We start from the raw sequence: 22,635 nt of genomic DNA on the forward strand, positions 1-22,635 counted from the left end.
CCTTCTATGTAAAACTATTAGGGGGCCAGCAGGTGGTGAGGTGGTTAAGGGCGCTAAAATCCCACATGGTCAACTGTGGTTCAAGTCACAGACCTCGTGGCTTGCTTTCTCACTTTCCCTTTCTTTCTTTGTCTCACTACCTCCCTCTCTGGCCAAATTAAAATAAATAAAGTTAAAATAAAATAATTCTTTAAAAATAAAAAACTATTAGGGGACTGGCAAATGGCATGGTGGTTAGAGGTGCTGGACTCCCACATGGCCGACCACAGTTCAAGTCTCTGACCTGGTGGCTTGCTTTCTCACTTCCTCTCTCTCTCTCGCTCTCTCTGATCAAGCTGGACAATAATATAAATAAAGTTAAATAAAATAATTCTTTAAAAAATAAAAAACTATTATGGGAACCAGCAGTTAGCGTAATGGCTATGTCGCTGGACTCCCACGTAGTCGACCGCGGTTCGCGTCCTGGACCCGGTGGCTTAAAACTCACGCCGGGCGCGTGTGCGTGCGTGCCCAAGATCCCGAGAGGAGAATGGAGGAGAAGGGATTGCGGCGTGACCATCCTCCCTGGGGGATTTCTCGCTTTCTGTCTCTATGTCTCTCTCTGTCTGTCTGGCGAGCGCACGCGCCCTACAGTGAAAATCTCTCAAAAAAAAAAAAAAAACTATTAGGAACATCAAAGACAGAATTAGTTCACTTCCTCACATCACTCAATACAGAAAAATGTCTCACTTCCTTGAATAGAAATCAATCTGCCTAAGACAAACACAAATCCCATTGAGAATCTTCTGAAAAACTATACAGTTATGCTTTGTGGCAGTATCTATTATTTTAAATTATTGTTACTTAAGTTTGCTATAAGGCATATATGCTCAAGAGAGAGAGCAAACCACCAGGTCCAGGACTCAAACTGTGGTTGGGTACATGGGTCCAGAGCCTTAAAATGCCACACCACGTGCTGGCCCCTTGTGGTACTATTTATCTTTCCTGGTAATTTCTAGAGGGTGCATGTATGACAGAAGGTGTACACGTAAGCACCATCCCTATGGAGGAATGGTCACACCATAATCCCTTCTCATCTATTCTTCTCTCAGAATCTTGGACACACACGCACACATGCGTGGCATGAGTTTAAGTCACATGGTCTGGGACTTGAACTGCGGTCGACTACATGGGAGTCCAGTGACATAGCCATTATGCCAACTGCTGGCACCTCCTGGCACATTTGAAAAACACTGGGAGCTGGATTTCAACTGTAGTTGGCCATGTGGGATACAGTTCTCGTAACCACAAGGCAACAGATCATTTTAGTACTACAATTATACATTTTTAAAAAATGAATTATTGGGGCCAGCAGGTGGCATAGTAGTTTAGGCACTGGACTCCCACATAGATGACTTAAGTTTGAGTCCCAGACCTGGCAGCTTGCGGACCTGATGGCTTGCTTTCTCAGTCTCTGACCCCTTGTCTCTCTCTCTGGTGAGTGCATGTGCCCTAAACCAACTTAAAAAGTAGTAATAAATATGGGACCAGCAGTTGGCGTAATAGCTATGTCACTGGATTCCCATGTAGTCGACTGTGGTTCTAGTCTTGGACCCGGTGGCTTAAACTCATGCCAGGCGTGTGTGCGTTCATGTCCTAGATCCCCAGAGAATGGAGGAGAAGGGATTGAGGTGTGGCCATCCACCCTGGGGGGTGATTTCTCTCTTTCTCTCTCTGTCTTTCTGGTGAGCACACAAGCTCTATACCAAAAACCTATATATATAAAAAAATAGTAATAAATAAAAGTAAATTATTCTTTTTAAAAATATATTTACAGTTATTATTATTATTATTAAATTTTCTTTGCACTAGAGACAAAGAAAAAGAGAGAAGCAAGCCACCAGGTCCAGGACTTAAACTGTGGTCCACCACTTGGGAGTCCAGCACCTCAACAACCATGCCACTCCAAAAACCTATATATATAAAAAAATAGTAATAAATAAAAGTAAATTATTCTTTTTAAAAATATATTTACAGTTATTATTATTATTATTAAATTTTCTTTGCACTAGAGACAAAGAAAAAGAGAGAAGCAAGCCACCAGGTCCAGGACTTAAACTGTGGTCCACCACTTGGGAGTCCAGCACCTCAACAACCATGCCACTTGCTGTCCCCTATTCCACCCTCTTTGACAGCAGGTTTGGTTTGGATGTTCTTTTTAATGGGTGCTCGAAACACTGCAATTGAACTTTTACTGTTATGAGTGAAGAATAAAAAAAAATTAGTAAGACAGAAAATGACACTTAGCATAAAAGGTAAACTTTATGTAAGGGAAAGAAAATGCCTAAGGTAATAGTGACTCACAATGTCAAATGAATAACCTGGCTATATGAAAAAAAAAAAGTTTTGACCCATGATTACAACAGTTTATTTTAATGTATCTTCTTGATAAATGAAAAAGACCATAACATTTGTTAGCATACAAGTTGTTTGAAAAGTTTAATATACTATTTCTAGGAAGCATATACAGAAAACTTTTTGTTGTTTTGAATGTGCCAGAGAGTGCATGCACTCGCCAGACAGAGACAGAGAGGAAGAAAGCACACACACCCCCATGAGGTGTGGTCATGCCACAATCTCTTCTACATTTCTCCATTCTGTCAGGATTTGGGGCATGCACGCACAAGCACCTGGCCATGTTTTTCAAGCTTCTGGGACTGGGATTCGTACCATGTAGTTGGCAATGTGGGATCCAGCTCCTTTAACCACTAGGCCATAGAGCTGGCTCCATGTATAGAAATCTTATTTGAAAATAACATAGTTTTCATCACACATGATCAAACATAATTAAAAACTGAGGCATTACACGAAGCTGTAACAGAAAATCCTCACACTCTTCTTCCTGATAGGAGGAAGATACTTATTCTCACCTGATTGTATGGGGTGAGACCAGACACTGCCCAATGCAGTGGAATACAAACTCTTAGCTTGTGGATTTTGACGCTGAGTCAACAACACGGTCCTTACTAGTCTGAACAAAAGTGTTTTACTACACAAACTAGATTTATACCTATTCAGTCTATAGGGTAGTCAGAGCATCACAGACTATTTCCAACCACAAAAGGCTGAGTTGCTTTGCCTGGTCGACACATTGGGACTCTCAAGAAAATCCACACTGTGGCTGGATCTTTCATGTGAAGCTGGTGGAACGCTTGTGGAAATCTACACTTCTGGGAAACCTAGGCTACTGGAAGTCATGTAGTTAATGGTGGTCTGGAGGATCCGCCTGATCAGCAAGACAAAGTATCCACTTGACTGGCAAGCCGAAGTACCAGGAAAATAGGCTGGAAGTAGGTGTCTATGAAGTCCATATGCATCTGGTTGTCTTCCTGTGTAGTGCCTCCAGCACTCGACTAATGCCTTCTACATTTGTACCTTCCAAACGTCAGATAAGTTAGGCTACTAATGATTTTTTTTTCTTTTTTCTTTTTCCAATTGCCGGAGAGAGACAAGAGACGGAGAGAGAGAGGGAAACGGAAAAAGCACCTCCCAATGAGGCATGGTCATTCTGCAATCCTCTCTCCATTTCTCCATCCTGCCAGGATTTGGAGCATGCATGCAAAAGTGCCTGGCATGTTTTTCAAGCTGCTGGGACTGCAATTTGAACAGCATGGTTAGTCACATGGGATCTGGATCCCTCGACCAGCTGGGCTACAGGTCAGCCCTATTGATAAATATTAATGTGGGACCACAATGGGAATGAACTCTGGGAAATCTACTCCCCAACATCACAAACATTGAAATAACACATCCAGAAATCCAACTCCAACTCTATTATTGTATTGCCTAACCACAGCAATCCTTACTTATATTTATTAAGTTGTAAGAGGGCATGTGCATTCACCAAAAACAAAGACACAAGAGAGTAGGAGAGGGAATGGGAGAAAGCACCCCCAATGGGGTATGGTCACACTGCAATCCCTTTTCTTCCTCAACGCCATGTCAAAATTTTGGGTACACACACATATGCCCAGACCGCAGTAGACCACATGGGATCCAGATTTCCTTAACCACTAGGCTCTGGATCTGGCCCAGGTCACTCTTCTTAATTCAACGTAAACAGCCATAAATAATGACAAAGACTGAGGGGCAAACTATGTAAATAATAATTCACAGAAGACTATATACTCTATGAAAAAATTTACATATTTGCAGATTGTTGGCAAGTACTAACTAGTAAGGAAAATGGAAAAAATGCCTTTGTGCCAAAAACCAAAATAGGTCTTTTTCCCAAAGAAAAGGTGGAATGTATATAAAGGATAAGGGCTATCTAAATGCTGCCATGAGGCAAGCAAAAAAATTTCAACAACAAATGGATAATTCAATGGCCTAATAATCACAGAGCCATTCAAAAACTACATAAAAATTTCAACTCCCTACATACATACATATATATTTTTATATATATATACTTACCCCCCAGGGGGTGCATGCATTCACCAGAGGGAAAGAAGAAAGCACCTCCCCATGGGGAATGGTCATGCTGAAATCCCTTCTCCTCTATCTCCCCCTCCTGTTGGGATTTTGGGCACGTACTCTGGCATACTTCTGAAGCAGCCAGGTCTGGGACTCGAACTGTGGGTTGGTCACATGGGATCTGGCTGTCTTCACCACCAGACCTCAGAACTGACCCTAAACTCACTGCACACTAAAAATATATTTCAATACACTTATGGATGGAACACGCTTCAAAATGGAAGATAAATTTCACCAACTGATTTTAAGAAAAAACACTACATACGCTATTGTTTAAACAATACTTAGGAATTGTGTTACTTCAATGTTTCTTTTCAAGAATTAGAAATTGACAGTACAGGATTCCTGCTAAATAAGCTACTGAAAAAAGACTGTTGATAACTTTTATATAACATTTCCTTCAGGTTGTTATTTTCGGGGGCATTCTACATGAGTAAGTGTGCATCTGGCTTTTCCTATTCTATTTACAGGATTTTGTTGTATTACTTTTCATATGACTTTAAAAGAATTAGTTAAAAACATTCCTGTATTTTTCAAGCTTGCAGAGTTTTAAAGCAGTTATCTAGTTTTACATGTGGGTCAACTGAAGGCTTGTCCACATTTATTATATTCAAGAGGTTTCTCTACATGTTTTCCTTGATGGCTTTGAATGGAAAAGGGAAGACTAAAAGCTTTCTGACACCCATTAAATTTATGAAGGACCTCTGAAATATGTACCCTCATGGGTGGTAGAAAGGTTGAGTGATCATGAAAGTCCTCCAACATTCTTTATTTTGGGTTTCTCTCCAGTGTGAATTATTATTTTATTTTTTTCTTTCTCTTTTATTGCTAGAGGGTGCATGTACTCACCAGAGAGAGACAGAGAGAAAGAGAGAAAGAAAAGAAGAGAATCTCCCAATGGAGCATGGTCATACTGCAAACCTTTTTCCTCTATTTCTCCATCCCATCAGGATTTGGGGCACACATACACGTGCCCATCGTGTTTTTCATACTGCTGAGGCTGGCATCCGAACTGCAGTCATCCATGTGGAACCCAGTTCTCTGAACAGCTGAGCAAGGAAGGCAGCCCCAGAATGAATTCTTTCATGCTTACGAAGGTACCTCGACAAGCTAAAGGCTTTTCCACACTCCTTACATATGTATGGTTTTTCGTCAGTATGAGTACTTTCGTGCTTTCGAAGGGAACTGGAACAGATGAAGGCTTTTCCGCATTCTTTACATACATATGGTTTCTCTCCACTGTGAGCTTTTTCATGGTACTGAACAGATCTGGAACGATTAAAGGCTTTCCCGCATTGCTTACATACATAAGGTTTCTCTCCAGTGTGAATTCTTTCATGTTTTCGATAGTAACTGGAAGAACTGAAGGATTTCCCACAATACTTACATTGGTAGGGTTTCTCCCCGGTATGAGTTCTTTCGTGGACTCGCAAATAACTGAAAAAAATGAAGGCTTTACCACACTGTTTACATTCATACGGTTTCTCTCCAGTGTGAATTCTTTCATGGATTCGGCAAGAACTGGAACGGTTGAAGGCTTTCCCACACTGCTTACATGCATAGATTTTCTCTCCACTGTGAGTTCTTTCATGAAGAAGAGTTAAACTGGGACAATCAAAGCCCTTCCCACATACCTTACATTTATAAGGTCCATCTGCGCTCTGCATTATCATGTGTCTTTGGACACTTACAAGAGAGAAAAAGGTTTCTCCACATTCATTACAATAATAGAGTTTCTCTCCAGTGTGGGCACTTTCATGTATTTGAAAGGAGTGACAATGACTGAAGGCTTTCCCACACTCCTTATGTATATATGGCTTTTCTAAATATTCCTGATAATCATATGATTCATGTCCAGTTTGAGTTGGGATGTGCTCATTAAGGGATAAAGGATCAGTGAAGACTTCTTCACACATACTGCTTTCGTATGCCTTTATTCCAAGAGGAGTTTCTTTGTTGAGAATGTACTGTGGCATCTGGTCGACAGTTTCTCCATACTGAATACCTTCTTGACATTCATACAGATTCTCTACCACATCACTTCTGGAAAAATCAGAAACACATTACTTAAGGGTTTAGTTATGATTCTGAATTTATTAATAGGTTTTACTAGACTTAGAATTTTAACATTATCAGATAAAGCATAAGCTTTATGACTTTCCTTTCTGAGGTGTTTGAGTATCAGTAGGCTGCTTTGCAAGATAGCTCTCCCTGGATCAAGAGGCAGTGTAATGATTATGTCACAGGATTCCCATATGGCTGACCACAGTTCAAGTCCCGGGCCCAGAGGCTTGAAAATCATGCTGGGCAAGTGTGCATGCATGCCCAAAATCCTGAGAGGAGAACGGAGGAGAAGGGATTGCAGTGTGATCATTACCCCGGGGGGTGATTTCTCACTTTCTCTCTCTCTGGTGAGCGCACACACCCTATAGCAAAAACCTCTCTCAAAAATAAAAGTAGTAACTTGAGACCAGCAGAGGGTGTAATGGACTGGACTCCCACATAGTCAGCTGTGGTTCAGGTCCTGAACTGGTGGCTCAAAACTTACACTGGGTGTGTATGCGTGCATGCAGGTCTGGGATCTGAACTACAGTCGGCCATGTGGGAATCCAGTGACATAACCATTATGCCATCTGTTGGTCCCTTCTTTTTGTTTGTTTAAAAATTTGCTATCAGGTATGTGTGTTTGTCAGAGAGAGAAAGGTAGAGAGGGATAGAGAAAAAGTGAAAAACAACTCCTGGGGGGAATAGCCACACCACAGTCCCTTCTCCATTATCCTCTGAGGATTTTGGGCACACATGCATATGCACCTAGCATGTTTTTCTGGGAGTTGAACTATGCAGTCAGTGATGTGGGATTCAGCCACTTTACCCACTGTGGCACTTGCTGGCCCTTGCATTTAGATCTTTTTAAATTATATTTTATTTCTACAGGGCACATGAGCTTACTAGACAAAGATAGAAAACAAGAGAAAGTGTACCCCCTTCCTTAATAGGGCATGGTGTGACCAGCAGTTAGCGTAATGGCTATGTCGCTGGACTCCCATGTAGTCAATCGTGGTTCGAGTCTCACCGGGTGTGTGTGCATGCATGCCCAAGATCCAAGAGGAGAATGGAGGAGAAGGGATTGTGGCGTAGTCATCCTTCCTGGGGGGTTATTTCTAGCTTTCTGTCTCTCTCTGTGCGCATGTGCCCTATAGCAAAAATCTCTCCAAAAAAAGAAAAAAAGAAAAAAAAAATAGGGCATGGTACCACTGCAATCTCTTTTCCATTTATTCATCCTGTCAAGATTCTGGGCATGCACACACACACAGCGTGTTTTTCAAGCTGCCAAGGCTAAGACTCAAACCACAGATGGCCAAGTGGGATCTAACTCCTTTAACCATTGCACTACAGGGTTGACCTGTGAATACAGAGCCCAGCAGATGACGTAGTGGTTATGTTGCTGGACTCCCACGTGGCCAAATGCAGTGCAAGTCCCAGACTTGGTGGCTTGAATATCACACTAGGCACATGTGCACACATGCCCAAGATTCCAGGAGAACAGAGAAGGGATCGCAGCATGGGTATCCCCCCGGAGGGATGATTTCTCACTTTTTCTCTTGTTGTCAATGTTTTTCTCTCACTCTCTCCTGGCAAGTATATGCGCCCTAAGGCAAAAAACTCTTTAAAAAAAAAAAAAAAAAAGGCAATGTCTTAATACTGCTTCCAAGTAAACTATTTTGCAAACTCTGACTATCTATGTTATGTTTAAATATATGTTTCCTGCATAAAAATTTTCTAAGAATAAGTAAGGTTGGAGTTGGGCCTTTTTGTTTTGTTTCCATTTTTAAACTACAGGACAAACTAAAGCTCTCTACAAAAACAGTTCTTATTCTTTTTTTTGGAGAGGTTTTTCGCTATAGGGCGCGTGTGCTCGCCAGACAGACAGAGACATGGAGGCAGAAAGCGAGAAATCACCCCCCAGGGGGGATGGTCACGCTGCAATCCCTTCTCCTCCATTCTCCTCTCGGGATCTTGGGCACACACGCACACGCGCCTGGCGTGAGTTTTAAGCCACCAGGTCTGGGACGTGAACTGCGGTCGACTACGTGGGAGTCTAGCGACATAGCCATTATGCTAACTGCTGGTTCCCAACAGTTCTTATTCTTGTAAATGCAAATTACCTTTGATATGTCATGGGATTTCCATACTCATCTTCAATAGTTTCATCTTTCCATTGTCTTCCTAAAATAAAAAACCAGAAAAATTAGTGAGTTATTACAAAAGTGTAGAAAAAAGCCTAAATTCTATGATCAGAGTCCTCTGTTACCATATCTAATTTATTCACTGAAGTATTATCTTTGAATAATTAAGTTCAAGTCCCAGATCTGGCAGCTTGCTTGGTCACCTTCTCTCTCTTTCTGTCTCCCTCTGTGGGCTCATGTGCCCTATAGCCAATTTTAAAAAATTAATTGACAAAATAAATAATCCCTTTAAAAAATACTACAGAACATTGAGGAACAAGGAACGCTTGTCTTTTAATTGATGAAGTGAAGGAAAGTTGCCATTCTTACCTAGAGATGCAAGGTTGCTGACAGTTTCCCGTATTACATCTTTGTAGAGATTCTTCTGTGAAGGATCCAGTAAATCCCACTCCTCATGGGTAAAGGTCACAACAACATCCTCCAAGGCCACTGAGTCCTGCAACATCCCACATACGTGTGGAGGAAGGGTGAGACTGACAGCATGAGGGATATATGCTCAATTAATAAGTTCATATAATGCTGTGGACTCCATACATTTATTCTAAGACTCAATAATGACACTCTTCCTCTCTGTACACTCATTTCTGTTTCCTCTAAGGGAGAAAAGCTAAACAGGGTTGAAAATCGGTAGGAATTACTTAAAGACAGTTGTAAAGTAAACGAAAGTCCTACGAACACCTGGGAGGAACAGATGGGGAAAAAAACACTGTTCAGAATGCAGGAACTCCAAAAGCACCCATGTGTTCTGGGGAACTGAGAAAACCCTGTGCATGCTCAGGAGAGAACACATTTTCAGAAAAGACCTGAGAGGCTGGGACCAGCAGTTAGCGTAATGGCTATGCCACTGGACTCCCATGTAGTCGACCGTGGTTTGAGTCCTGTACCCAGTGGCTTAAACTCAGGCCACAAGTGCGAGCATGCCCAAGATCCCAAGAGGAGAATGGAGGAGAAGGGATTGTGGCGTGGCCATCCCCCCGGGGTGGGGGTGTGTGATTTCTTGCTGTCTCTGTCTTTCCAGTGAGTGCATGTGACCTATAGCAAAAAGCTCTCAAATTAAAAAAAAAAAATTTTTTTTAATTGCTTAATGGTTCCGTTGCTAGAGTCCCATGTAGTCGACTGCAGTTAGTGACCCAGACTTGGCAACTTAAAACCACACCGGGTGCGTGTCCAGGTGTGCCCAAGATCTCAAGAGGAGAATGGAGGTCCCTTCAAAAGGGATTGCAGCCTGGCCATCCTCCCAGGTGGTGAGTTCTTGCTTTCTGTCTCGCTGGCGAGCACATGCACCCTATAAAAATCTCTTACTAAAACAAAATAAAACAAAGCTCCCTCATTTCCCATGCTTCACTTTCCTCACTTCTGTTCGCCAGCTCGAGCTCCACAGCGGCCATTGGCCAGCTGACCACCTCTTGGCCAATAAGCGCCGCCCTCTTGCAGCCGTCCCCTCCATGTTGCTGGGTAGAACAAAACAAAAACACAGCAGAGCAAATGGCTGAGGCTGAGGAGTGGGGTCTGGCTAGGTGGACCAGAGATCTGGGTGACCAACGGTGGTGGCCAGGGATCCATAAGGAAGAATTCCATTTGGTAATTTGTTTAATCTGTGCAAGTGAAATTAAAAAAAAAAAAAAACAATGGACATAGAAAATGAACAAATACTGACTGGAAACCTGATAGATCCTGAAAATTTAAGTGACTCTTTTTTTCTGGTGATGAAGATAATGCTGGGGCTGAGGAAATACAGAATGAAATAAACGAAAATGGGATTTCGGTATCTTCCATTAATGAAACCAGAATTAATGCCAAGGCAAAAAGATGACTACGGGAAAACTTGTCCTGGGACTCTGGCAGAGAATGATTCTGTCAGTGACAGTGAAAGTGAAGCCCTTAGAAGTGGAGTATCTTGGGACCAGCAGTTGGCATAATGGCTGTGTCACTGGACTCGCATGTAGTTGGTGGCTTATACTCACAATGGGCACGTGTGCATGCATACCCAAGATCCTGAAAGGAGAGTGGAGGAGAAGGGATTGCAGTGTGTCCATCCCCCCTGGGGGGTGATTTCTCACTTTCTGTCTCTCCCTGTCTTTCTGGGTAGTGCACACACCTTACTGCATAAACCTCTCAAAAAAAAAAAAAAAAAAAAAGTATCTGTGCCAATCAGTCCAAAGGGTAGGTTGCTGGATAGGCAATCCAGATCTGGGAAGGGAAGTGGGCTACCAAAGAAAGATGGTGTGGGAGGCAGAGGTGTTTGGGGTACACCTGGACAAGCAGATGATGTGCAGGAGGTGGATGTGAAAGATCCTAACTATGACGATGACCAGGAGAACTGTGTTTATGAAACTGTAGACGTGTCTTTGGATGAAAGGGCATCAGAAAAGACTAACACAATCATACAGGAGTATTTTGAGCATGGAGATACTAATGAAGCTGTGGAAATGCTAAGAGATTTAAACCTTGGTGAAATGAAAAGTGGAGTACCTGTTTTGGCAGTGTCCTTCGCACTGGAAGAACAGCTAGTCATAGAGAAATGACATCTAAGCTCCTTCTGACCTTTGTGGGACAGTAACAAGCACAAATGATGTGGAAAAAGCATTTGATAAGCTATTGAAAGATCTACCTGAATTAGCACTGGATATTCCTAGAGCACCAGAATTGGTGGGCCAGTTTACTGCTAGAGCTATTGAAGGTGGAATTTTATGTAATACCTAGATTGGTAGTTACAAAGGAACTGTAATTTGTGTACAGGCTTAGAGCTGCTCTGGATAAGGCTACTGTGCTGGGTACATTTAAAGACATATCTAAAGCTAAACATTGCCTTAGAGAACTGGAAGTACCTCCTTTTCACCCTGAGCTTGTATATGAAGCCATTGTAATGGTTTTAGAGTCAACTGGAGGAGAAAGTACTTTTAAGATGATCTGGGATTTATTTATTTATTTTGGAGAGGTTTTTGCTATAGGGTGCCAGAAAGACAGAGAGACAGACAGAAAGTGAGAAATCACACCCCAGGGGGATTTGGCCACGCCGCAATCCCTTCTCCTCCATTCTCCTCTCAGGATCTTGGGCACCCAGTGTGAATTTAAGCCACCAGGTCCGGGACTTGAACTGCAGTCGACTACATGGGAGTCCAGTGACATAGTCACTACGCCAACTGCAAAGTTTTGTTGTTTTTGAGAAGTTTTTGCTATAGGGTGTGTGCTCTCACCAGAAAGATAAAAAGTCAAAAAGTGAAAAATCACCACCCGGGGGGATGGTCACACCACAATCCCCTCTACTCCATTCTCCTCTCGGGATCTTGGACATGCACGTACACGTGCCCGACATGAGCTTTAGCCACTGGGTCCGAGACTTGAACTGCGGTCAACTACATGGGAGTCCGGTGATATAGCCATTACGCCAACTGCTGGTCCCTAACTTTATTTATTTATTCATTTATTTTAATTTGACTAGATAGGAATAAAATGAGAGAGAAGAGACAGAGAGAGGGTGAGAAAGCCACCCATCAGGTCCGGGATTCAAACCACGACTGGATATGTAGGGGTCCAGTGCCCTTAGCCACCATGCCACCCGCTGGCCCCAGGGAACTTTTTTATATTAAAAAAATTAAGTATCCCCAAGAGTAACAAATTCAACCATAGCTCAGGGTGGCTCTCCTCTAACAAATAATAGAAGGAAAACTGAACAGCCAGAAAACTTAAGGTCGAAGTGCCACACCCTCTACATTTAATCCAATTCTGACACTATCTAGTAACAAGTGAAAGATCTCACAAAGTAAGCCGCAACAGCTGTACGGCATCCAACAGTTCAATTCTGACACCACCAAGTTAGCAAAGTCCCAGAAGTTTAGGACTTGGTACCATGACACTGCACAACACTGTGTCAATCAAAAACCTTAAGAGAGGGGGGCCAACAGGTGGCACAGTGGTGAAAGCACTGGACACTCCCACATGAAGGCTTGTTTTCTCATTTTCCCTCTGTGTGTGCGTGTGTGTGTGTCTCTCTCTCTCTCTGGTCAAATTAAAATAAATGAATGAGGGGCCAGCAGCTGGTGTGGTGGTTAAGGTGCTGGACACTCCCACATGGCTGACCACAGTTCAAGCCCCGGACCTGGTGGCTTGCTTTCTCACTCTCCTTCTCTTTTTAAACTAAAATAAATGAACGAATCAATAAAATAAGTAATTCTTTAGAAAATAAATTAATAAAATTAAATAATTCTTAAAAAAAAAAAAAAAAAAAAACCTTAAGAGATTGGAAAGAAGCCAGCAGGTGGCATAATGGTCAAGGTATTAAACTCCCACATGGTCAAAGTCTCAGACCTGGTGGCTTGAAAACCACATGGGATGCATGTGAGGGTGTTCAAAATCCCTGGAGAAGGGACTGCAGCATGGCCATCCCCCCTGGGCAGGGGAGTGACTTCCCACTTTCCTTCCACCTGAACCTCTCTGTCTCCACTCTAGCAAGCACATGTGGCCTATATATGACAATAACCTAAAAACCTAAAACAAAAAGAAAAAGAAAAAAAAGGCAACAGGGTCAGCAGGTGACATGGTGGTTAAGACACTAGACTCCCACAGGGTCAACCTTAGTTTGAGTCCCGGATCTGATGACTTGCTTTCTCATTTTTTCTCTCTTTCTTTCTCTGGTGAGTGCACCTACTCTACAGCATATTAAAAAAAAATAAATAAATAAGTAAAAAAAAAATAAAGAGAACAGCCCCATTTCCTTTTTAATAATTATTTTTATTTTCACTTTATTTATTTATTTATTTAGGTTATAGGGCAGGTGCACGCGCCAGAAAGATGGAGAGAGACAAAGAGATAGAAAGCAAGAAATCCCCCCCCGGGGAGATGGCCACACTGCAATCCCTTCTCCTCCATTCTCCTCTCGGGATCTTGGACATGCCCCCACACGCGCCCAGCGGGAGTTTAAGCCACTGGGTCCGGGATTCGAACCGTGGTCAGCTACATGAGAGTTCAGCGACATAGCCTTTATGCTAACCGCTGGTCCCATAACTTTACTTATTTTTAATTTGACCAGAGAGAGACAGAATGAGGGGAAGAGAGAGGGGGAAAGTGAGAAAGTGATCTGCCAGGTCCAGCACCTGAACTAGTGGGTCATGTGGGAGTCCAATGCTCTTAACCACCATGCCACCTACTGGCCAAAAACAGCCAAATTTTTGACCAACTACCACACTCTCATCAGGTTTGGTAATTTGTCAAAACTATGCACAGAACTCCGTACATTCATAGAAGTTAGTATAAGGTTTACATTCGTTTACCAGATTATTGTCAAGTATTGGCTTGCTGAAAAAGTTCTGATGCCTTTTTGCATAGAAAAATTGAGAAACATGTCATAACTTTCCCTATGACCCAATAAGCAACTTAGAAGCAGCCAAATAAAAGACATGTATGGGACAAGGGACCAAGGTGGGAAGGAAGAGGGGGTGCACAAACTACAAACCTTCCCCCCCTCCCTAGATCCAACTATATTCTCAGCAGATCAAGGAACCCATCGATCTGGAAACTATCCAAATGCCTTTGATCAATTTTTTTTTTTTTGGTGATAGGGCATGTGTGTTTACAGGTCAAAGATAGAAAGGAGAGAGAGAGAGAGAAAAAGAGAGGAGGAAAGTGAGAAATCACCACCAGGGTGCACGGCCCCGCCACAATCCCTCTCCTCCACCCTCTTCTCAGGATTTTAGTGGCACATACACACACACGCGCACCTGTGTGATTTTCAAGTCCCCGGGTCTGGGACTCGAACTGCCCATGTAGGATCTGGCTGCCTTAACCTCCTTGCCACCTGCTGACCCCCTCAAAAGTATTCATACAACTTAATTTCCAGCCTTACTCCTCTTTCAGAGGCCCTGGGAGGAGGGGAGGCTTAAAGTTCTAACCTTGGAACAGCTACACAGAAGGCAGGTCTTTCTCTTTTGGTTCACTTTTTTTTTTTTTTTTTTTTTAAATTAAGTTTTTGCCATAGGGCACACACAGTTCTCAGAGAGAGACAGAGAGAGGAGAGTGGGAACATAAAAAAAATCACCTCCCATGGGCCAGGTGGCATCGTGGTTAAGGGTGCTGGAGTCCCACATGGCTGACCGTGGTTTGAGTCCCGGACCCGGCTGGCAGCTTGCTTTCTCACTTTCTCTTTCTCTGTTCCTCTCTGGCCAAATTAACATGAATAAATGAATAAATAAATAAATACAGATAAATAAAATAATTCTTAAAAAAAAAAATCACCTCCACAGGGGTATGGTCAAGTTGCATTCTCCCCTTGGTTTTGGGCACAGACACACGCATGCCCAGTGTGATTTTCATGTCACTGGATCCATGACTCAAATCAGGTGACCATGTCAGAGTCCCTTAACCACCATGCTACCTGCTGGCCTTCCACAGAACAACAATCCCTTCTTGAGTGGAAGTATTTACCTATTAACAATGCTGGTGCCATCATCCAAATACAACCCCTAGGCTTCACCTTTTTTTTTTTTTTAAATAAACATACAATTCTTTTTCAAAAGAATTTTTTATTTAACTTTATTTATTCATTTATTTTATTTTAATTTGACTAGAAGAGAGAGAGAGAGAGAGAGAGAGAGAGAGAGAAAGCAAGCTGCCAGGATTAGGACTTGAACTGCGGTGGGAGTCCGGTGCCCCTAACCACCATGCCACCTGCCGGCCCCTCGGCTTCACCTCTTAAAAGATCTCACCATCAGGTCAGCCAGGCGGTGAGGTGGCGAAGGCAGTTGGATCCTACATGGCCAAGGAAGTGGTTTGTGTCCCAAACTGTACATGCTCAAAATCCTGACAGGAAGGAGAAACGGAGAAGAGATTGCGGCATGGCCACATGCGATTGGTGGGTGTTTTCTCCCTCTCCCTCTTTTGTCTCTCTCTGGCAAATGCATGCACCCTCAGGCAAATAAAAAACATTAGGGAGGCAGCAGATGGAGTGGAAATTAAGGGAGTTGGATCCCAGTGTGTGGGTTGAATTCCAGATCTAGCAGTTTGAAAAACATGCCAGGAACGTGTATGTACGTGTATAAAATTCTAAGAGAAGAAAAGAGAAGTAAGAAAGCAACATGGCCTTCCCCCCCCGGAGGTGCTTTCTCATCTCCTCCACTCTGTCCCCTGGCAAGCAAACAAGTCCTACCATAAAAAATACCATATACATAAACAAATCAAGGGTTTTAGACTTTTCTTCTAGAAGCTGGACACAAACAAATATATTTGGAGCGAGCAGGTGGCAAGAAGTTTTAAGGCGTTAGTTTCCCACATGGCCAACTATGGTTCAAGTCTTGGGCCCAGCAGCTTGAAGAACATGCCAGACACGTGTGCATTTACACATGCCCAAAATTTTGAGAGGACAATGAGGAAGGGAATGCAATGTGACCATCCCTGCTGGGGAGGGGGGTGTTTCTCAGTTTCCTTCTCAATGTCTTGGTGACTCTCTCCAGCAAGCACGTGCGCCCTGTGGCAAAAACCTAAAAATAAATGAATAAACAAACAAATATATATTTTAATATATCATACACCCAAATATGTTCTCAAATTCAAGAACCCTTTTCTTGGGACCAGCAGTTAGCCTCATGGCTATGCCGCTGGACTCCCATGTAGCCAACTGCAGTTTGAGTCCTGGACCCAGCGGCTTAAACTCACACCGGGCACGTGTGCGTGCCCAAGATCTTGAGAGAAGAATGGAGGAGAAGGGATTGTGGCGTGGCTATCCCCCCCGGGGGGTGATTTCTCGCTTTCTATCTCTCTGTGTCTCTCTTTCTGGCGAGTGTACAAGTCCTATAGCAAAAACCTCTCCAAAAAAAAATAAATAAATAAAATTTTAAAAAGAAAAATAAAAAGAACCCGTTCTTTTTTTAAATCACTACAATTATTTATTTATTTAATTCCATTTGTTATTATTATTTTTAATTTGACCAGACACAGACAGAGAAAAAGGGAAAGTGAGAAAGCAAGCCACCAGGTCCAGGACTCAAAGTGTGGTTGGCCATATGGGAATCCAGTGCATGCCTTTTTTAATGATTTTATTTAAATTTATTATTTGTTTATTTATTTTTAATTTGACCAGGGAGGGACAGAGTGAGAATGAGAGCGGGATAGAAAGTAAGAAAGCAAGCCGCTGGGTCCGGGACTCAAACTGCAGTCAGCCATGTGGGAATCCAGCATCCTTAGCCACCATGCCAACTGCTGGCCCTGCCTTTTTTTTTTTTTTTTGCAGATTAGTTTATTTTTAACACCCATCATGCCATGAATTCATAGGGAATAGGTTCCAGTAGCTCAGGCTCCTTTCCATTGGTTCTCACAAAGTGTGCTTCTCTGGGTGGAGCAGGCTGGCGCTTCAGTTGAACCCAGGTACCTTTCTCTTTGGCTTCTTTCTTTTTCTGGTCATTTTCCTTCACACGTTTTAGGAAGCTATCTCTGCTCGTAGAATGCTTAATATGCTCAATATGCACATTGATTCTCTTGGCAAGAATCTTGCCCTTGTTTGTTCACAAGAAGGCCAACAGCATGCTGGGTAACACTGGAGACTCTTCCAGCTTTGCCATGGTAACACCTGTTGGGCATTCCCTTTTGAACAGCACCCATTCCCTTAATGTCTACAATATCACCTTTCTTGTAGATTCGTATATATGTTGCCAAAGGAACAACTTCATGTTTTCCAAAAGGCCTAGAGAACATACATCGGTTGCCTCTCCTTCCCTTTGTGTTCGTCATTTTGGTTCATTACTGGAAGATGGCGGTTCTGGCCAAGAGTAGAATCCAGTGCGTCTAACCACTACGCCATCTGCTGGCCCAAGAGCCCTTTCTCTAAAAGGCAGAACCCAAAGTAATCTTCTCTTTGTTCCTTTATTTTATTTATTTATTTATTTTTTGTAAGGCACATGTGTTCACCAGAGGGTGGGGGGGAAGTGAGAAATCACCCCTAAAGGAGGTGCCCATGCTGGGTCACACTGCAATACCTTCTTCTCCAGTCTCTTCCTGGGATTTTTGGGTGTGTATGCGTATATACACACACCCAGCATGTTTTTTTAAGCCTTTGGGTCTGGGACTTGAAATCAAGCAGTTATCCATGTGGGAGCCAGCAGCTTAACCTCCCTGCCACCTGTTAGACCAGAGCTGTGTTCCTTAAAGTTTGATCCTCATACATGTTCTCGATTTCCACAAATTACACTCTGACTAAACCCACTTCGGATGCAAAGTAAGCTGCTAAAAAATGTTAAATTTAACCCAAACTCTTTAATCCTGGTAAATACCATAAGTATGCTTAAAGAAAATTTCCACATCCTTTGTACTCTGAGAAACAGCCTAGTGCAAAGAAACACCACACTAATATTTAGATGACACCCCATTAAAAATAAAATACCTAGGGGCCAGCAGGTGGCAAGGCGGTTAAGGGCGCTGGACTCTCACATGGCCGATCATGGTTCAAGTCCTGGCCCTGGTGGCTTGCTTTCTCACTTTCTCTCTCTCGCACTCACTCTGTCCTTCTCTGGCCAAATTAAAATAAATAAATAAATAAATAAACGTTAATAAAATAATTCTTTTTTGTTTCTTTTGAGAGGTTTTTGCTATAGGGTGTGTGTGCTCACCGAAGAGACAGAGACAGAGAAACAGAAAGCGAGAAATCACCCCCCCAGGGGGATGGCCACACCATAATCCCTTCTCTTCCATTCTTCTCTCAGGATCTCAGGCACGCACGCACATGTGCCCGGCATGAATTTAAGCCACCGGGCCCGTGGACTTGAACCATGGTTAACTACATGGAAGTCCAGCAACATAGCCATTATATCAACTGCTGGACCCTAAATAAAATAACTATTTTTAAAAAGTAAATTAAAAAAATACCTATAGGGATTAGTAAGTGGCAAAGTAGTTAAGGTGCTGGACTCCCAGATGGTTAACCACAGTTTGAGTCCTGTACCCAGTGGCTTGAAACTCATGCCAGGCATATGTGTATGTGTGCCCAAAATCCTGAAAGGAGAATGGAAAAGGGATTACAGCATGGCTAACTCTCTGGGGGGTGATTTCTCACTTTCTGTCTCTCTGGCAAGCACACGTGCCCGCTAACAAAAAATCTCTAAAAATAAAAATAAAAAATCTGCGGCAGGCCAGTAAGTCGGGTGGATCCATCATGGTCAGCTCTGTGGTTTGAGTCCTGGACCTGGTGGCTTGAAAAACACACCAAGAGCGTGTGTGTACATGTCCAAAATCCCAAGAGGAAACAAGAAGAGAAAGAACTGTAGTGTGGCCACCTCCCCCCAGTAATTTCTCGCTTTCCCTCTTTCTCTCTGCTACGTACATGATTGCTACAGCCAGAAAAACAAACAAACAAACAAACAAACAAAAAATCCAAAGGGGACCAGCAGCTGGTGTAATGGTTATGTTGCTGGATTCCCATGCAGTCGGTTGTGGTTCGAGTCCCGGACCCAGTGGCTTAAAACTCATGCTGACATTGGGGCCAGCAGGTGGCATGGTGGTTGAGGGTGCTGGACTCCCACATGGCCAAACCCAGTTTGAGTCTCAGACCTGGTGGGTTGCTTTCTCACACACCCCCTCCACCCAACCTCGCTCTGTCTCTCTCTGGCCATTTAAATTAAAATAAATAAATTAAGTTAAAATAATTCTTTAAAAAAAAAAAAAACTCATGTCAGGTGCATGTGTGTCTGGGTTCAAAATCCCGCGAGAATGAAAGAGAAGAGATTGCGGCGTGGCCATCCCCTCTGGTGGATGACTTCTCACTATCTATCTCTGTTTCTCTCTGTCTCTCCAGCAAGCGCACACACTCTATAGCAAAAATGTTTCTACAAAAAAACATAAAACAAAACAAAACATGACAAGGTCAAACTTCCAAGTTCCATACAAAGCAGATTTGTTTTAAGTCAGAACAAAATATTTGTTACTTAAACTTTGCCTTGTCTCTCTTCTTCCTACGGATCTCTAAACTTTGTGCCACTCTCAGCCTGATCCAGCAGAGAACCTGTTCTTGAGGGAACTTCTTAAAACAGGCTGACCACGGCGAACAGGTGGCATAGTTGTTGAGGTGCTAGACTCTCATGCGGCCTATCACAGTTCAAGTCCTGAACCAGGCCGCTTGAAACTCATGCTGGGTTTGTGTGTGTGCATGCCCAGAATCCCAGAAGGAGAATAGAGGAGAAGGGAGTGCAGTGTAGTCATCTCCCTGGGGGGTGATATCTTGCTTTTTGTCTCTCTGCCTTATCAGCAAGCACACACACCCTATAGCAAAATCTTTCAAAAAGGAGCCAGCAGGTGGCATGGTAGTTGGTGGCACTGGACTCCCACATGGCCACCACTCCGTGGTTCGAGTCCTGGACCTGACAGCTTGCTTTCGAACTTTCTCTCTCTCATCGTCACTCTCACTTTCTGTCGCTCTTTGGTCAAATTAAAATAATACAATAAATAAATAAAGTTAAATAATTCTTTCATTTAACTTTATTTATTTATTATTATTATTTTTTAATTTGACCAGAAAGAGAGAGAGAGAAGGTGAGAAGGCAAGCCCCAGGACCGGGGCACTAAAACCGTGGTTGGCCATGTGGGAGTGTCCAGCACCTTAATATCCGCGCTACTCACTGGTCCCTGAAATAACTCTTAAAAAAGAAAAAAAAAAGAAAAGCTCAAGAAAAAAAAAATAGACTAACCACATGGTAAAATACACTCTAATCTGGGATCTTATTTTGCCACCTTCCATTTACCCTCTCCCTTCAACTTTACTAATTTTGTCTGCTCCAAATAAAATAAAAAATAATTTTAAATTTTTCAAAAAGGAAAAACAGGGACCAACAGTTAGCATAATGGTTATGTTGCTGGACTCCCATGTAGTCAACCGTGGTCTGAGTCCCGGACCTGGTGGCTTAAAATTCATGCTGGGCGTGTGTGCGTGGGTGCCCAAGATCCCAAGAGGAGAATGGAGGAGAAGGGATTGCGGTGTGACCATCCCCCCTGGGGGGTGATTTCTTGCTTTCTGTCTCTATGTCTCTCTCTGTCTTTCTGGCGAGTACACACACCCTACAGTGAAAACCTCTCAAAAAAAAAAAAAAATTAAAACAAACAAACAAAAAACCCCCCCAGATCTCACATGGCCAACCATGCTTCAAATTCCACCTGGCAGCTTCACAAAGATGCTGGGAACATGTAAATGTGTGCTCCAAATCCTGATGGGATGGAGAAATGGACAGGGATTGCAGTATGACCATGCCTCATGGCGAGCAGGGTGGTGCTGTCTCTCTTCCTGCCAAAAACACAGGTTCTCTGACAATTAAAAAAACAACGGGGGGGCAGCAGGTGGCATGAAGGTTAACATGCTGGGTCCCATGTACTGGCTGTGAGGCTCAAGGCCTGGAACCGGTGACTTGAAATGATGCTAGGGGTGTTTGTGTGTGTGAATGCCCCAAATCTCAAGAGGAGACTGGAGAAGGGACTGTGATATACCACCCTCCCTGGGGGGAGGTGATTTCTCACTTTCCTTTTCTCTCTTTCTCTAGTGAGCACATGTATCCTATAGCAAAAACTAAAGCAAACAAATAAACCAACCTGTCTCCTGTCTCCTTTTCATTCCCGCTCTCTCTCTCAGCCATAAACAAAGAACGCCCAGTGTTGAAGAATCCAGTAAGATCAGTATTTATACTTACAAGAGAGAAGGAAGTTCTAAGGCAATTACATCTTCTACTTCTCAGGCAAAGCACAGAATCTAGCCCTTTCAGACAATAAAATGTTATTTCATTATTTCCATCATTAAACCATTTCCAACTGTTTTGTTATTAATTTCCAATTGTTTTGTTATTAATCCTATCTGAACACATCTGATGGCTCCCATGCCCAGTCCATAATATTCGAGCACTAGCCTCTAAAAAGTTCAGGTAGCAGAGAACAATTATTCACTCAAAAGCTTACTACACTGGGACCAGCAGGTGGTGTGATGGTTAAGGTGCTGGACTCCGACATGGCCAACTGCAGTTTGAATCCTAGACTTGGCAGCTTGCTTTCTCACTTTCCCTCTCTCTGTCTCTGTCTCTCTGGTTAGCGCACGAGACCTATAGCAAATTTAAAAAATAATAATGAACCAGCATGTGGCATGGTGGTTAAGGGCGCTGGACTCCCACATGGCCGACCATAGTTCGAGTCCCGGACCTGGAGGCCTGCTTTCTTGCTTTCCATCTCTCTCTCACTCTGTCCCTAAATAAATAAATAAGGCTGAATAAAATATTTCTTAAAAAATATAATAATAATAATAATGGAACTGGGACCAGCAGATGACATAATGAATAAATGGGAGTCGTTGGACTCCCATGTAGTCAACCGTGGTTCGAGTCCTGAACCCAGGCCTTAAACTTATGCCAGGTGTGTGTGTGTGTGTGTGTGTGTGTGTGTGTGTAAACAACTTCTACCTTAGCAGGAGAGTCAATGTAGGAAACAATAAGAAATTTGTCAGGGATTGCCCTAGGGCCTAGAGGCTAAGGGAGCAGGATCCCAACATGAAGACCACAGTTCAAATTCCAGCCCAGTGGGATTGTAAAACAGGCCAAGCTCAAAATTCCAACAGGATGGGACACTGGTGGTGGCAGGGTGGTTGAGGGTGCTGGACTCCCACATGGCCAACCATGGTTCGAGTTCTGGACCTGGCAGCTTGCTCTCTCCCTCTCTTCTTTCTCTGTATCTGTCTCTCTTTGGTCAAAATTGAAAAATCATGATACTAAATAAATACTTCTTTTAAAATAATAAGACTAATAATAATAATAAATAAAATTAAGTAATTTTATTTTTTAAAAAGTTTACAACCCTAGGGAACCAGCAGTTAGCGTAATGGCTATGTCGCTGGACTTCCACGTAGTCGACCGCGGGTCGTGTCCCC

At 42.9% G+C, this 22,635-nt stretch overlaps 1 protein-coding gene across 2 annotated transcripts in view; it reads right to left on the bottom strand.

Moving 5' to 3' along the window:
• Positions 1 to 4,528: 4,528 nt before the first annotated feature.
• LOC102496933 (putative zinc finger protein 833) overlaps positions 4,529 to 22,635 on the bottom strand; it is a 20,906-nt gene continuing 2,799 nt past the window's right edge. Inside the window, exons 2-5 of one of the 2 annotated variants that reach the window (XM_014593174.2) lie at positions 21,416 to 21,480; positions 9,072 to 9,198; positions 8,682 to 8,742; positions 4,529 to 6,558 (exon numbers count right to left, since the gene is read on the bottom strand). In XM_014593174.2, coding sequence (XP_014448660.1) covers positions 5,502 to 6,558; positions 8,682 to 8,695 — 1,071 coding nt within the window. In that variant the 5' untranslated portion in view covers positions 8,696 to 8,742; positions 9,072 to 9,198; positions 21,416 to 21,480 and the 3' untranslated portion in view covers positions 4,529 to 5,501. The remainder of the gene's footprint in view (positions 6,559 to 8,681; positions 8,743 to 9,071; positions 9,199 to 21,415; positions 21,481 to 22,635) is intronic. The other variant, XM_006162269.3, reaches the window with a different exon arrangement.

The sequence above is a fragment of the Tupaia chinensis genome, unplaced genomic scaffold (genome assembly GCF_000334495.1).
Source record: "Tupaia chinensis unplaced genomic scaffold, TupChi_1.0 Scaffold139785_1, whole genome shotgun sequence".
Taxonomy (NCBI): Eukaryota; Metazoa; Chordata; class Mammalia; order Scandentia; family Tupaiidae; genus Tupaia; species Tupaia belangeri.